Raw genomic sequence first — 14,497 nt, 5'->3', positions numbered from 1 at the left:
ATTCAGATTAACAATGGTTTGTGAACGTAGATGCTTTAACAAATTATTTATTGGGAGCGTCACTTGGATGTGACATGCAACATGTAATCTGAAACCATTTCAAGGAAATCTATTTAAATGTGTTTTTAACAGGGAAGCACATCTCCCGAGTCCCTACTGAGTAGATATACCATGCGTTTTTCTATTTAATCATCTCCTGCTTAGCAAAGCCATTACATGCAATATCCACTAGATGTCGAGTTCTCTCAGAAAGTGCTGATGTTGTTACTGCGCTGTTTACCCTGAGGCATTCTGGGATAAGTATTTGAGATTTATGTGCTTTGAAATATTTATAGAAACAAGTCTGAGTTAAGATAACATAAGAATCATTTATTACAATTCAGAACTGCAGAGCATTGCCACCACCGCATAAAATAGACAATTATATAAACATACAGAAACTGAAAAAAACACAAGAAATGAAGAGACACCAGTAAGATAAATATGACAAAATATTTGAATTTAGCTGACAACACTTGAAATGCTTGCTGTCATATTATATAACTGTCAAAGGCGCAAGTACAACGAGGCAGCCGAGGCATGTACAGCCTCAATAAAGCGCATTTCACATGCAGATGCAGCTTCTGCCCTTTCCCTCCCTTCGTCTATCTCTCTTTTATTCACACATATCTTTTGCTGTAAGCTGATAAGCTTAGGAAGAAGGTAATGTCTAAATCATAGGTTTGACTGTGGCTAACAAATGACCAGATGTGCCACTCTATGTTAATGCTAATTTTAGATGAATTTATGTATAATGAATAACTGCCAAGTCTTGAGTTTTGTGTATCACTTTGATCTATTTGTGCCTTTGGGGCTGGGAAGCTGCTGTGCCTTTGGGCTCTAATATCTGGATGTTACAGACACTCAAACATGCTGATAAAGAATGTACTGAAGGGTGGAAGACAAGAGCGAATAATAAATTGGTGAGTAAAAGTAGGAAAGTAAGAGCGCTGGGTTCGTCAATTCATGGATTTTTAAGATCGGATCTTACGCTTCACAAATACCAAATTCAGATTAAACACCTTCACCCATAAAACACAATCAATCCACATTGTCATTATGTTTTGTTTCAGATCATTGGGAAGTTTGGAGGATGTTGGTAGGACAATTGTCATTTCTCTTGAGGGAAAGTACAGTTGAGACAGTGAGTGTCGTTGATTGGACTTTGGCGCCCCCTAGCTGGGAGACAGGGCAGGACTTGGCTCTGTGCTGATGTTGACCAAATACTCACTGGATTTCAGACTTGCCAGAGACTTACAGCTGGGTAGAGAAGCCAAAGAACCACATAGACCGAGCATAGAGGGAGTGTTGTCTTTAGCTGAAGAGAAGAGAAGAGAAGAGAAGAGAAGAGAAGAGAAGAGAAGAGAAGAGAAGAGAAGAGAAGAGAAGAGAAGAGAAGAGAAGAGAAGAGAAGAGAAGAGAAGAGAAGAGAAGAGAAGAGAAGAGAAGAGAAGAGAAGAGATTACAAAAAACAACAAACATCAGTACTCAGACATGATTGTATTATGTGTTAAAGGGTTAGTTCACCCAAAAATGAAATTCTGTCATTAGTTACTCACCCTCATGTCGTTTCATACCTTTAAGACTTTCTTTCATCTTCGGAACACAAATTAAGATATTTTTGATAAAATCCGATGGCTCAGTGAGGCCTCCATTAACAGCAAGATAATTTACACTTTCAATGCCCAGAAAGCTACTAAAGACATATTTAAAACAGTTCATGTGACTACAGTGGTTCAACCTTAATGTTATGAAGCGACAAGAATACTTTTTGTGTTCCAAAAAACAAAATAACAACTTTATTCAACAATATCTAGTGATGGGCGATTTCAAAACTTTGAATCTTTTGTTTCAAATCAGTGGTTCGGAGCGTGTTTTAAACTGCCAAAGTCACATGATTTCAGTAAACGAGGCTTTATTACGTCAGAAGTGTTTCGAAATTTGAATTTTTCATGTGACTTTGGCAGTTTGATATGCGCTCCGAACCACTGATTCGAAACAAAAATTTGTAAAGCTTTGAAACTTTTCAAAGCTTTTTTGGCACACAAAAAGTATAACATTAAGGCTGTAGTCACATGAATGTTTTTAGTAGCTTTCTGGACATCTGAAAGTGTTAATTATCTTGCCGTCAATGGAGACCTCACTGAACTATCGGATTTTATCAGAAATATCTTAATTTGTGTTCTGAAGATGAAAGAACGACATGAGGGTGAGTAATAAATGACAGAATTTTCATTTTTGGGTGAACTAACCCTTTAATCTGTGTGGTTTTTACCTGCTGACCAGGCGTTGTCTCCATTCTGATTGCCGTCTTCCTTCTGAGAGTCAGAGTTCAAACTCACATCAGCCGAGAGGTCCAAACTATGAAAACTTCTCCTAAACCCAAACACATAAATAGATGACTAGATTGACTAGACTGAGTGGTGCTTTCCTGACTTCCAGAATATTGCTATGCAGTTGCTAAGGTGTTCTGAGTGGTGAGGGTCTTCAAATTTGGACTCGATGCTTACCGACGGAACAGCTTTACGTTTCCTTGGTTGTTGGCGCCTTGTGCAGTTGTCCATTGGTTAACGAGTGGTATAGATAAGCCTTTTACTAAATGAGAGGACTCACAAGGAATGATGCCAGTGCTGCAAAACATAACAGAATAAAGCTAATAAAGCTAAAAATACTTCTTGAAAATTCAGATTGTGTGTGTGTGTGTGTGTGTGTGTGTGCGTGCGTACAGTTGTGCTTGTAGCTCCAGTATAATGGCCTCCAGTTCTTTCTTCTCTTGTTGACTCTGGACCTGTAGTTCCTCTAGCTTAGCATCTAGCCTCTTGTTCTCAGTTTCTACATTTTTCAGCTGGGACTCCCTCAAGCGCACCAATTCCTCTAAATAACCCTAAAATTACACAGATTCATGGATTAGGATATGAATGCACTATTTCTGTTAACACAAACGAAACCTTATTGTAAAGTGTTACCATTTTTTTGGAACATGGCAGCTGGTTTCTCATTAGTTGCTACAGATACAAACCCAAGTTGAACTAGGTCAACCAAATCATCCAGTGCCTTGAACTCAAAAAGTTCAAGTACCTTTTGGGCATAGATAATCTTGAATTTTTGCTCCATCTTTCGGCACTTGTTGCTCCAGGTCTCTTCGTCCGTGACCAGAGGAATGTAAGGATGCTCGGCTACACTCTCATCACTGGCACTGCTGTCCACACTGCGGCGGTCCTCTTCATCACTCAAGTAGTCATAGCTGCAGGGTCACAATAATAGCAGTAATGATATTTTAAAGGATACTATAAGCTTTAGGCTTTGTGTTTGGTCAGCAAATTAAATTTATTAAAACCTCCTACCTCTGGGTAAACTTAAGGTAAGGTGTGTAGTCAATCACTGTGGGTGTCTTTCCATCCAAAACCTCTCCTTTCAGGCAGAAACTAATGGTAGCACAAAAAGACAGACAGTCAGTCTCGTATCACTATTCTATTTAGTTCTGCTGGTGGCAAAGAAATTTCACATTTCAGAAAAAACACAAAAAATTTGAGGTTTTCATAAATGCGTTGTTTTTTTTTACCTAAAGTCGATGGCACTGAGTCCAATTAGCATACCCGTCAGAACAGTAGCCTCCTCCCTTAGCATAATGGCACCATCATCATAAAATCTCCTGCAGTGTAAATATACATTTACAAATGCATCAAATTACTTCGAAATGATAAAGACAGCTGTAAAACACATTGTATAGACAGTGCAGAGTTGTGACCTGGTAGTCCGAGTGTCTCTTAATGCAGTAGCAACATATTCAGACAAACGCTTCTCCATCAAAGCTACACGAATCCAGGCTCGCCCCTGTATGACAATGAGAAAATGAACCGTTAGTTTGCAAGTGAAGCTGGATGACCTAGGCTACGTTCACGTCACAGTATTTTGGATTGACATCCGCATTGATTTATAGGTCTGAGTCTCGAAATGTCCTGTTCAAACAGCAACTTAAAGTAGTGTCTCGGTCTCCGGTGGGGAACAGTGACTCGATCTAAAACTGCTGTAAGTTACCAAAAGCGAAATCACACATGAAAACCCGCAACACATGGTAGCTGCTCTCTCATGCTGTCTGACGCAACAGACAACTCGTAGTCCAGTCCGGTTTCGTTCACACAGAGCGGGTTCTCCAAAAAAAGAGTCTTGAAAATTTACAAGTATGAGTTTGGTTATAGAATACGGTAGCCACTCCACTAAAATAACTAAACTGTGTGAACGTAACCATATTAAGGACACAAATACAGGACTGACAACCGTATTCTGCTGCTGTGTGAATGTGGCCCTAGTTAAGATGCTTAAAGGTGATAAAGAGGATCTTTTCGTCGACTGAGAAACCAAAGACTGTTATTGAGTTTTTGAAATGAGCGCATGCGTAAGAACAACCCCCCTCCTTTCGAGGGAACGCCTCCCAAAACTCGTGCAGGAGTACTGGAACACGAGTGTTTACCACCGGCATTCGCTGTGTGGTGTTAGTGGATTCATTATGTCGGACTCACCGCAGGTAACTCATAATCTGCAGTTGTTATTCCTGTCTCCGGACAAAAACATTGCATGCGGCGCCTGTGGAGTGTGGAAAGTTACTGGAGCGCGCAGCTGCGCTCGTCTCTCACAAGGAACGTCATGGCAGTGATTGACAAGCCAGAGGGCCAATCGTTTACGCGATTGGCTGATGTTTTTAAGGCCCTACCTCGTGCACAGATGATGTATATTAATATTATTCCTTTCAGTGCACCTAATAAATAGTTTTTTATCAGTTAGTAAACACAGTTTCAAGTAATATTGCAAAAGTGTATAAAACAAAACATCCTCTTTAGCACCTTTAATTGCGACACTAGTAAATCAGCATCCCATTTTAAGGACCTATAAACATACCATCCAAAACAGCATATGATGTGCTAATCCTCTCACAAGTTAAAGATAGAGTGCTTGAAGCTGAAAGGTTGAAAGTGTCTTGCCTTTGCACGTGATGTGCTAATGTTCTCTATGCTCTCAATGCTACTGACACAGTTGTTGTGGACTTTACTGCAGGCCAGACGAATATAGTCCCAGAAACTCCTCTGGCCATCTGAACTGAACCAACCACCTGGACCTGATTAAAAAAAATCATAATAATCACCAAAGATCATTCACGAGTACCACCACACATTACTCATTGGCAGAAAAAGTTGAGTAAATGTATACCTTTGAAACGGTGACTGAGGATGTGCTCCAAAATTGCCGCGAAGTTGATGAACTCCTCCGATGAGTCGTCAATAGGCTCGGCAGTGTACTTTTCCAACAACGTCTTCACAGAAAACCTGAGAGAGAAAGAAAGATCAACATTGAGAGAAATACAGTAAAACTAAGTTACGTTAGTTATGCTACATAACAGATCCGATTTGGAAACTCCAAATTCATCAAAAACTCAAAACCACAGTGATGAAACACCATGCTTCGCTAAGAGTATGATCAGCATCTCACAGACACAAAAACTAGCATTGGTGCAGGCCCCACTCAATGCTGCCATTCTGACTGATGTAAAGACGGGCGTTTTCGGGAGCGGTGCCACAGCGGACTGCTGAGGTCAATCCCAATTGTCCTGTGTGCTAGACAATGCCCTTTTGAAGCCATGTTCACGTTATCACTCCTGCCATCACAATCAGAGTCCTTGTGCCCCGGCCAACAGCGTTATGCTATTTGTCGGCGTGGCGACTTTTGTCCTTTCGCCTGGGTTCCATTCAAACCTCTTCTTTTTTTTTTTAAAGGAACACTATAGTGAGCGAATCTCCCTCGTATCCTAACACACTCTCACTTTCTCCACCCACCCACTAGCTGAATTGGTGGTGTGATCTATTTAGGGCTGTCCCGATACTGTGTACAGTTTTCTCCCAGCGCAGTCAAACCTGCAAGGCGCTGGTATGCTAAGACTCTAGCCCACTCAACGGGGAGAGGAAACAAAGAGAGAACTGAGAGTTCGAAGACCTGACGACCTACATGCCTTCATGGGGAACACCAGTTTTACGGAAGGGAAGACTGCCCTGTCTGTGGGCGGCTCTTCAATAGCCCGGGGCAAGACTTCCATCACCATGGGCAAGTCCTCGATCACCCGTGGGGTCACCACTACCTCTATGGGAGACTCTACCATAACCAGAGGCAAGACCACCATATCCCTGGGCACAGCCAGCTTCAGCCGAGGCAAAACTACAACCTCCTTCCGCAAGGCCCTCATGCCCAAGCGCCGGACCAAGTAGATGGAAAGGAGATCCGCAAACGCTGAAACAAAAAGCAAGATTTCAACAGCCAGAAAGAGCATTGAGAAGGACGAGACAACAGATATACAGCAAGAGGACGACTCAAAAGCCTCAAAAGGAAAGGCTTTTCTTTTATTGAGAAAGACCTGCTTTACAAAAGGGAAAATCAAACTGATGAAAAGCAAGAAGGCCATGTCATGGGGGAAGACAGTTCTTTCGAGGAGCAAGACCAAAATGAGGAAGGGAGAGACTGCGTTTGTGGTGGGTACAACTACAATCACTCATGGAGAGACTACTAGTTCTTTGAGCAAGGCCACTTTAAGTCAAGGGGAAAAGTCTGTCACTGTAGTTAAGACTTCCCTCAAAAGAGGGAAGGAAAAGCAATGGAATCTCTACTGGGATTTTCATCTGTGACTTAAAGACACAAATATAACTGCAAACAGAATATGTACAGTATAAGTTACCACAAAGACTGACTTTGAAGTAGAGCGTTCAAGCAGGTTGGATGTCTTGTGAGATGCAAGTGTTGGCCAGCTTGCTCTAGAATTGCACACAAATGCATTCTGGAGGCAAAATGACGTGCAAGTGTACCTTAATTAGTTTGAAACTGAGCATGACGTCTTTGTCCCTGAAAGAGAATACAGATGATTTTAAGAAAGATTTGTCTGAGAACATTTTCAGAGATCAGGCGCCAATCTGGTTTCCACGAAGAGAACATGCATGCATGTGTGAGGGTGTGCACTTCCACAACTGGAATGGCTTTTATTGTTGTTCACATGCAGAAGGGTCTAAGTTGGATAATGATCGAGAATCCAGATCTGAGATTCTGTTTTGCAAGTGGAATTGTATCAGTTAATTGGTACTAACCAAGTCATAGTAAAAAGTTTTAACTTCAACCACAGCCTTACAAAATAAAAATGTGCATTGTTAATTCTTTAACTTCTTAATCTTACATTAATGTAGCATAAATCGACCAGTATAATAATGAATTAAATCAGAATTGTCAATAAATAGACCTTTAAAATGGTAAAAAACAAATTATGTGTCTGTCTTTAAAATATTTCAGAGGGCTTATTTTAATTTACATTAAGCTAAGCACACACTGTTGCTTGTCAATGTGATCACAATCATACCTTAGGTAAAGCCACAGAACACCGTGCCGTTTCTTTTGTCAGACTGTACAACTGTATTCAAGACTTTGTTGACACCTCCAGAACGTCGTTGGTGGCTAAGCTGGTGGCCAAAAACAAATACACTGTGAACCTGGCTTTACCTTTTAATTTGCACAATTAGCAAGCATCTCAAAAATTGGCTATATATGAAACAATCCTTCGGTTATAACTAATTTGACTACACATTTTGGGGGTCTGAAAGAACAAACTCATTAAATTAGACCACACCCTTGAGTCTCAGCAATCTGTGGTGGGCTCAGTCAACACAACACCTTTTTCAGAAGCCGTGTACAGTATAAGACACTGGAAAGCGGTTCTAGGGAGGCACAATGCCACGGAACTGAGTGATGTCACCACTGATTGTGTCGCTCAACAATGTGTTCTTCAGTGCCTCGCTTTAGCGACGGTACAATGTGGTCTACTGTCCGCTCTGCCCCCGTATAGAACTAAGGCCTCCTACGGCAGCCTCTGTCCATTCACGGCACACAGGGGAGGTATGTGGCCTTGCGAAGCCCACGTTATACTGCTCAACAAGTGCTTTATGCTGCTGCATGGGGGTTGCTCTCACCACGCTTAGCATTCTTGTCCCATCCCGACACTAGCTGTTTGGACTGTCACACCCAGCCAGGCACTGTCTGTGTGTGTTGGGATGCGTTGCTGCCAGGGCATGCGATGAGCCATCGTAACCTCATCCTGTAGAGCCAGGAGAGCAAAATATTCCCAAGGGAGAGTAGATAAAATTTAACCTTGAACGTGCTCCAGGTCAGATTGTCTAGGCTGGCTGCTGGAGGGGACCTCCTGGAGCTTCTCCATCACCACCTTCGGTTCCACCATGGGTAACACCAGTATCACAGAGGGCAAGACAGCCCTCAACCTGGGGAGCACATCAATCAAGAGAGACAAGACCAAGATCATGATGGGAAACTCTTCTATCTCCCGCGGGAAGAGCACAACATCCCTGGGCTCCTCCACCATCACCAGTGGCAAGACAAAGATCTCCATGGGTGGCGCCTCTTTCAGCCGAGGCACCAAGACTACGTCCTTCCGAAAAGCTTTTATGCCCAAGAGGAAGACTCTTTAACGGCAAGTAAGGCCAAATCTTTGGGGAGGGTGCAGGGTGCTGGGAGTGGTATGGGGGGGACAGTTTCACCAAGCTGGGAACAAAGAAAACATAAGCAAATATCACCAACAGCTGAGGAAACATCATCATCACAGCGTACCTTCTGTGGAGATAATTTATTGCATCTAAATTTTTTTGCCATTCAAAAAAAAAAAAAAATAATCCCTTTTGGACCAAGTATATTTTTTTTTGTTTTCATTTCTCTGGAATACATCCCAGATACAGGTTAGTAACTAATGAATCCAGCTCCAAAGGATGATGGTATTTGTATCAGTAATAGAGCTATTTATTCGACACATAGTAATTTCTTAAATGGCAATTTTTAACACCTCTCATTATGTTATACTGATATTCCAAGGTTCTACAAGGATTGCTGATCTTGCCAGCTTGGATTTCAGTTTATTCACCTGTAGTTGTTTTATCGTGGCTGTTTCAGTGCTTCATCATTTGACCAGAGCAAAATTTGTCCCTCTGCAATGACAACACAGTTAAGATTTCAATGCCTTAAACTTTATAAACATTCATAAGTCTCGGTTTTCTCCTTGGCTCTTTGGCTGACCCAAGACGTATATTCCACAAGGACAGGGCAATCCCCAATCCAAGAACAATGCCAATCATTGCAGGAGGACAACTCCCAACACCAGCCAACCAAATAATTTGATTGCACACTATGCCTGGTCACATATGAAGATGTGCAAGTCTCTGAAGGTCGTCAGGGTGAGGGCTGAAATGCTAATGGACGAATGTGGCAGCAAGACAGTCTTGGTACGATTTGACACTGAAAAACAAACGTGCAGCCACTTGACAAATGCCTTTTGTGTTCTTGGTCTTGCCCACTTTGGTAAAAGGCCAAAAAACAGACCCTTCTATGAAATATTACTTCATGGCACTCGCTCTTAAGAGTTTTGGTAGTTTTTTCAAGTTTTTTCATTTGACAACACACCATCTGAATTACCTCTAATTCTCTCAGGGTTCTGGATTGTTCTCAGCTTTTGATTATAAGTCTAGATTTTCTTTTTGCTTGTTTCTTGTTATGCCTTGGTCCCTCTCTCCTATACCCTTTCTATCAATCATCCCCATTTCCATGTTCTGGCCCTCCTCTCCCATGCTTGACCAGCCATTCTTTTGCTACATCTCCCTCCCACTCTCAATTTTCAACTTTTTAATATACCTCCCCTCCCCCTTCTTGTAGGCAGTACCAGCATTGTCTGCTAATTCTGGATTTGCTTCCCCCACATTCCACCCAACAGTTCCATGACAAATAGAGCTTTTATTAAGTTTAAATGAAATTTAATTGTTGCACATCTTACAGATAACAAAACATTGCTAACTAGAACTGGAAGATAGGATAGTGGGAGTATATAAATGGGTTAGGTATGTGTTGACTGAGAAGCTAAGTAAGTGATAATGATTGTGTATTTGTGCATTCAGCCCGACTGCTCTGATTTAGAAGTTAAAGTTGATCGTAGAAGAACCTGTCAGAAGTCGCTGAGCTGGTGCCAAGACATGTTTGGTAACAAATGTGATTTTGAAATGTTCCTAAGAAATCAGATGGTCAGAGAACTACATTTCAAGGATGAAGATTGCGCTGAAAATAAGCCATTTGAAACCCAATTAATTCCATCTCATTTAAAAACATCTCTGCATAACATTGAACTCCAAAACCTTAAAGGGAAATAAATTTTTTTTTTTAAAAATCATTGCAAGTAGAATATTAATCAACAGCCTCCTAAGCATTATCAAGAGAACTATGTCCCTTAAGTTCTAAGTGCCATTAAACATCATCAACAGTGACTTCTTGTATATCATTTCAGATGAAAAGTCATACACAAAACTAAAGCTGTTGATTGTACTGATGCAAAGACTGACACTGAATTCAAATGCTCATCCTTGCAGAGTTCTTGAATCATCGGAGTCCACACCTTTACATTACTAGCTTCAGCTGTCTGGAATACCTTTTCAAGAAGAAAAGCAAAACGGGCCATTCCATTTTATTGGAAAGTCAAGACTTGGAGACATCAACAAGAGCCATTCTTTAACCGCTGGAACTCTTACCTTTTGACTTTGACCTGGGAGGCAGTCACCATGCCCTATTTTACACTTCATAAACCCTCACAATGATGATGTTACTGCCATACACTGTTACAAATCTGAGCTACTGTCTTGTATATGACAACATTTGGAAGGTACTTCTATCCAAAACATCTACAATGCATTCAATGTATTTCATTAGTAAAAACCAAACAAAACAAACATGTAAACGTATAATGAGTGCCCTTATAGTGAAACCTTTATTTAGCCCCTCTTAAACTGACATTTGTTTAGTCTGAGTGTAAAAACTGAAAAAGTAGAAAACTGAAACTGTGTAAACTGTGTGACTGTCTATAGTTATGTCAGTGATCAAGACTGTATATGTGTAACCATTGTAAAAGAGGCAGCAGAAATGCAACATCGCTAATGCTTCTGATCTTAGCGCAGAAGGAACTCAGATTTGAGAAAAGTGGGTGGGTTATGGGGAATGAAACTAATCATGTGTCTGTTGGTCAAAACTCTTCTCCACAACGTCAAAAGCTCTCAGTTTCAGCAAAAGATGCTTCAGATAAATATATTGGTTAGATTTGCAGCTTAACTCATCTCCCATGAAGATGGGCCAAAATCAAACATTTCCCTGACCACTGAGAACTGCAACCTGGTATAAAGTTAAAAACGAAGCAAAAGCTTAAATAAATGAGCATTGCTTTGTGGACCGAGAGACATGACAATGGGGGTGAGGGTTTGATGATTGATTGAGAGTGAAGGAAATGAAATGTCTCCTGATCTCAATGTATCAGAGAAATACGACAAGGTTGGTTTTAGCTATTCTGAGCTACGTGTCCCTAAGTAATCTGAGCTAATCACGATCCGATTTAATTAAGCACTGTTTGAGATTTCTTTGCTAGCAGCCATTAATTAAGATTCAAAAAATATTTTTTTTTTCTTGTCTTCGTCCTGTGTATCTTGTTGTTAAATGTTACAAACAACACTGGCGTGGCTTAACAAGGGATGTGGGTAGCAGAGAAAGGCCTCTGCCCTTTTCAACAAAAGCGTCTTTGTGTTTATAATAATCTGTGAGGTCTGAAGTCCATTTTTGTAATTCTTTCTTGTTCATTTTTCCACCATGCATTAGCATAGCATGTGTTTCATGTGTTTAACAGTTCCTACATTATGATGGTAGAACCTTGGAAAGTTTGGTTCTAACCACAGTGCTGTATGCTTAATAAATATGTGCTGACATTAATGAAGATCTTTATTCTTGTAGATCAATTTTAGGATTAGGATTACAACCCATATTCCTACTGTCAGCAGGCGAAGAGATGGGGGTGATGATGTCACAACAGCTTGCCACATCACAATCATCTCTTTGACTGCATTTCCATTATGACAACACAATGGTGCTGCTGTCCCAACAGGAGTGACCAGTGTTCTGTGTCCATTCAGCAACTGTACATGGCCTATGCCTGGGGCGCCCCTAAAAATGAATTATTCAACATCCACTTAACGTCCAAGCGCCCGGTAAAATGCAGTTCTGGTGCAGTCCCACACAGCCCTGCCGAACAGAATGCAGTGATGGAATTCTATATGCCTCATAAGCTTCGGCCATGACTCACCAACGCACGTTGCACAGTGTCCTGGGACAAAATGTGCACATAGTACTGCAAGCACACAACACAGGGCTGAGACTCGCTAATCTATGGATGCAATGACTGTGCAATAAAGTCGACTCGAGATCCTTATGATGTGAATCTTGCGATAAACAGAATAACTTTCGATATCTGATTTGATAAAGCATCTGTACTAATAAGGTTCAGACAACAATATTAATGTAGTAAACTGACTTATTCACTGGCATGATGAATGAATGATGCAATCGAAAACAAAGTTTGAGGAAAATGTATGTCTACACTGAAAAGTGTAATTCAATGTGAGTTGCATTTGAATTATTCAGTATTCATATACAGTAAATGTAAGGGGAATCAATTTAATATCTATTTAGCACATTACATTAGCAGAAATTGGCTTCAGATAAAGAGATCAAGATATTGAATGTTTGATTATCGACTATGAATAACATTATATGCACCAATCGTTCACAAAAAGACCAGGAACATGCATTAAAAGTCAACATGAAATCAAAATTTAATTTCTTAGAGTACCATTTATTGCTAATTAGTTATTTTTACAGCCCTTATTTGAGAAAACCCATCAACAATAGAGCCAATTTCATCTCTTTGAGCAAACTCATACTTTACTGAAAGGCTTTGTGAGGGTGAAGGTCATAGTGTGGTTTAGCATGTCGTGTCCACGGCATGAAAATGGTCGGATGGATGCAATGACGTCAGGGATGCTGGTATGAAATAAGGGACCGACGTCCTTAAGGGCCTCGTGCTCAATATTAAGCGTTTACGCATTCATCTAAAACAGAAAATATGCAATATCCTATGACGTATGCCCTAGTTAATGAAATATATAATAATAAAAATTAAATTCTAAATACTAGATAATCTCTCATCTAAAAGAAAACACGATTGGTGTCGTGAAAAGCGGTTCGGTGTGTCATGCAGTAAACTAGCTACCTGCAGACGGTGATGAGATTCTTGCGCTCCACACCGGCATTTCTAGAAGACGATTTTTTCGACGTTAGACCCATAGCCATTGCGGTCTGGAGACAGCCTGACTTCATGAATCTGCGGAGGCTGCATCGAGCCTCTAGTTTCCCGGTGCGGCTCAAACCCCTCCCTCCTTCCGCCGGACTGCTGCTGCTGCTGTATGGAGGTATGCCCACTCCAGCTGAGGAGAGCGGGGTACAAAGATAAAACATCTAAAAGCTAGCACGTCTAAACATGTATGTTTTGCCTAAAAGGTGGGAAAATATTGGAAATACTGAAACTATGTGAATGTTGGCTAGTAGAGAAATCTGTGATAAATTATTGTGCCTGGCTCTCATGAAACCCTCTGACTCTCTGTCAGTGGGTCAATTAGGAATTCATAGAATATCTGAACGTATTATATATAGCCTGTATACAGTCAAACCAAAAATTATTCAGGCACTAGATAACATTTTTTATATTTTATTACTAGTGGGTGCAGGACACTATGGTTCATTTATGTAAGTGATGATAGCTAAATAAAATAAACTGTGACATATTAAACATATTAAACCCAAACATTCTTCATACAGTGGACTACCAGTAAAAATTTGGGACCAAAAATTATTCAGACACTTTGACCTGACCACGTTTTGATTAAGTGTTATCTGACATAATTAAGATGAATTTTTGTTTTAACTCTTAGATCTTGTCATATTACCATTTTTTTTTAACTATAGTTGATAAACTGTAATAATGAAATGTTCAAGGTGTCTGAATACATTTTGGCTGTAGGCTATATAATTTTACTGAAATAATTAAAAGCAGTGCTGTACAAAATCACATGGTCATTAGATGATTCAGCTACTAGGATAAATCAGCTGCTTTTACACTAGTTTAAAAAACAAGTGTAAAATGGCCACCAGGGGGCGCCATTCACCGTATTTTTCTTACCTTCTCTAGCAGACGCTGTAGCTCCCTCACGACAGAAGAGTTTCTGAACCAGATTGATTTAAAATCAAACATAAATCTAAATTCAGTTAGTATAATAGCCTCCATTAAGATATAAAAAGCCTCTTTGGAATTTTACTTACTAGAAATATATGGAATTGGTCATTCTTGTGGGCTGATATGAACACATATTAAACTTAATTTAGGGATGATAGGGTTATATTTAAATTATGGTTAAATACATTATTATTAATACACAAATATAATTATTTCTATGATTTTTCCTTTTTTAAAAGTCTCTTTTACAAAATTACTAACAAAACATAAAAAGTAAAC

At 40.2% G+C, this 14,497-nt stretch overlaps 1 protein-coding gene across 1 annotated transcript; it reads right to left on the bottom strand.

Moving 5' to 3' along the window:
- Positions 1-410: 410 nt before the first annotated feature.
- Positions 411-13,322, bottom strand: rundc3aa (RUN domain containing 3Aa). Its single transcript, XM_067381695.1, has 11 exons — positions 13,199-13,322; positions 5,245-5,360; positions 5,019-5,152; positions 3,788-3,873; positions 3,602-3,691; positions 3,384-3,464; positions 3,118-3,283; positions 2,766-2,923; positions 2,550-2,669; positions 2,315-2,415; positions 411-1,357 (listed from the first exon to the last, which is right to left on the bottom strand). The coding sequence occupies exons 1-11, from the start codon at positions 13,303-13,305 to the stop codon at positions 1,215-1,217; spliced, it is 1,302 nt and encodes a 433-aa protein (XP_067237796.1). The 5' UTR covers positions 13,306-13,322; the 3' UTR covers positions 411-1,214.
- Between the last annotated feature and the right edge of the window lie 1,175 nt (positions 13,323-14,497).

This window comes from Chanodichthys erythropterus, chromosome 3 (assembly GCF_024489055.1).
Source record: "Chanodichthys erythropterus isolate Z2021 chromosome 3, ASM2448905v1, whole genome shotgun sequence".
Lineage (NCBI taxonomy): Eukaryota > Metazoa > Chordata > Actinopteri > Cypriniformes > Xenocyprididae > Chanodichthys > Chanodichthys erythropterus.
The sequence above is the reverse complement of the archived record's forward strand: the minus strand, read 5'-3'. Positions and strand labels throughout refer to the sequence as shown.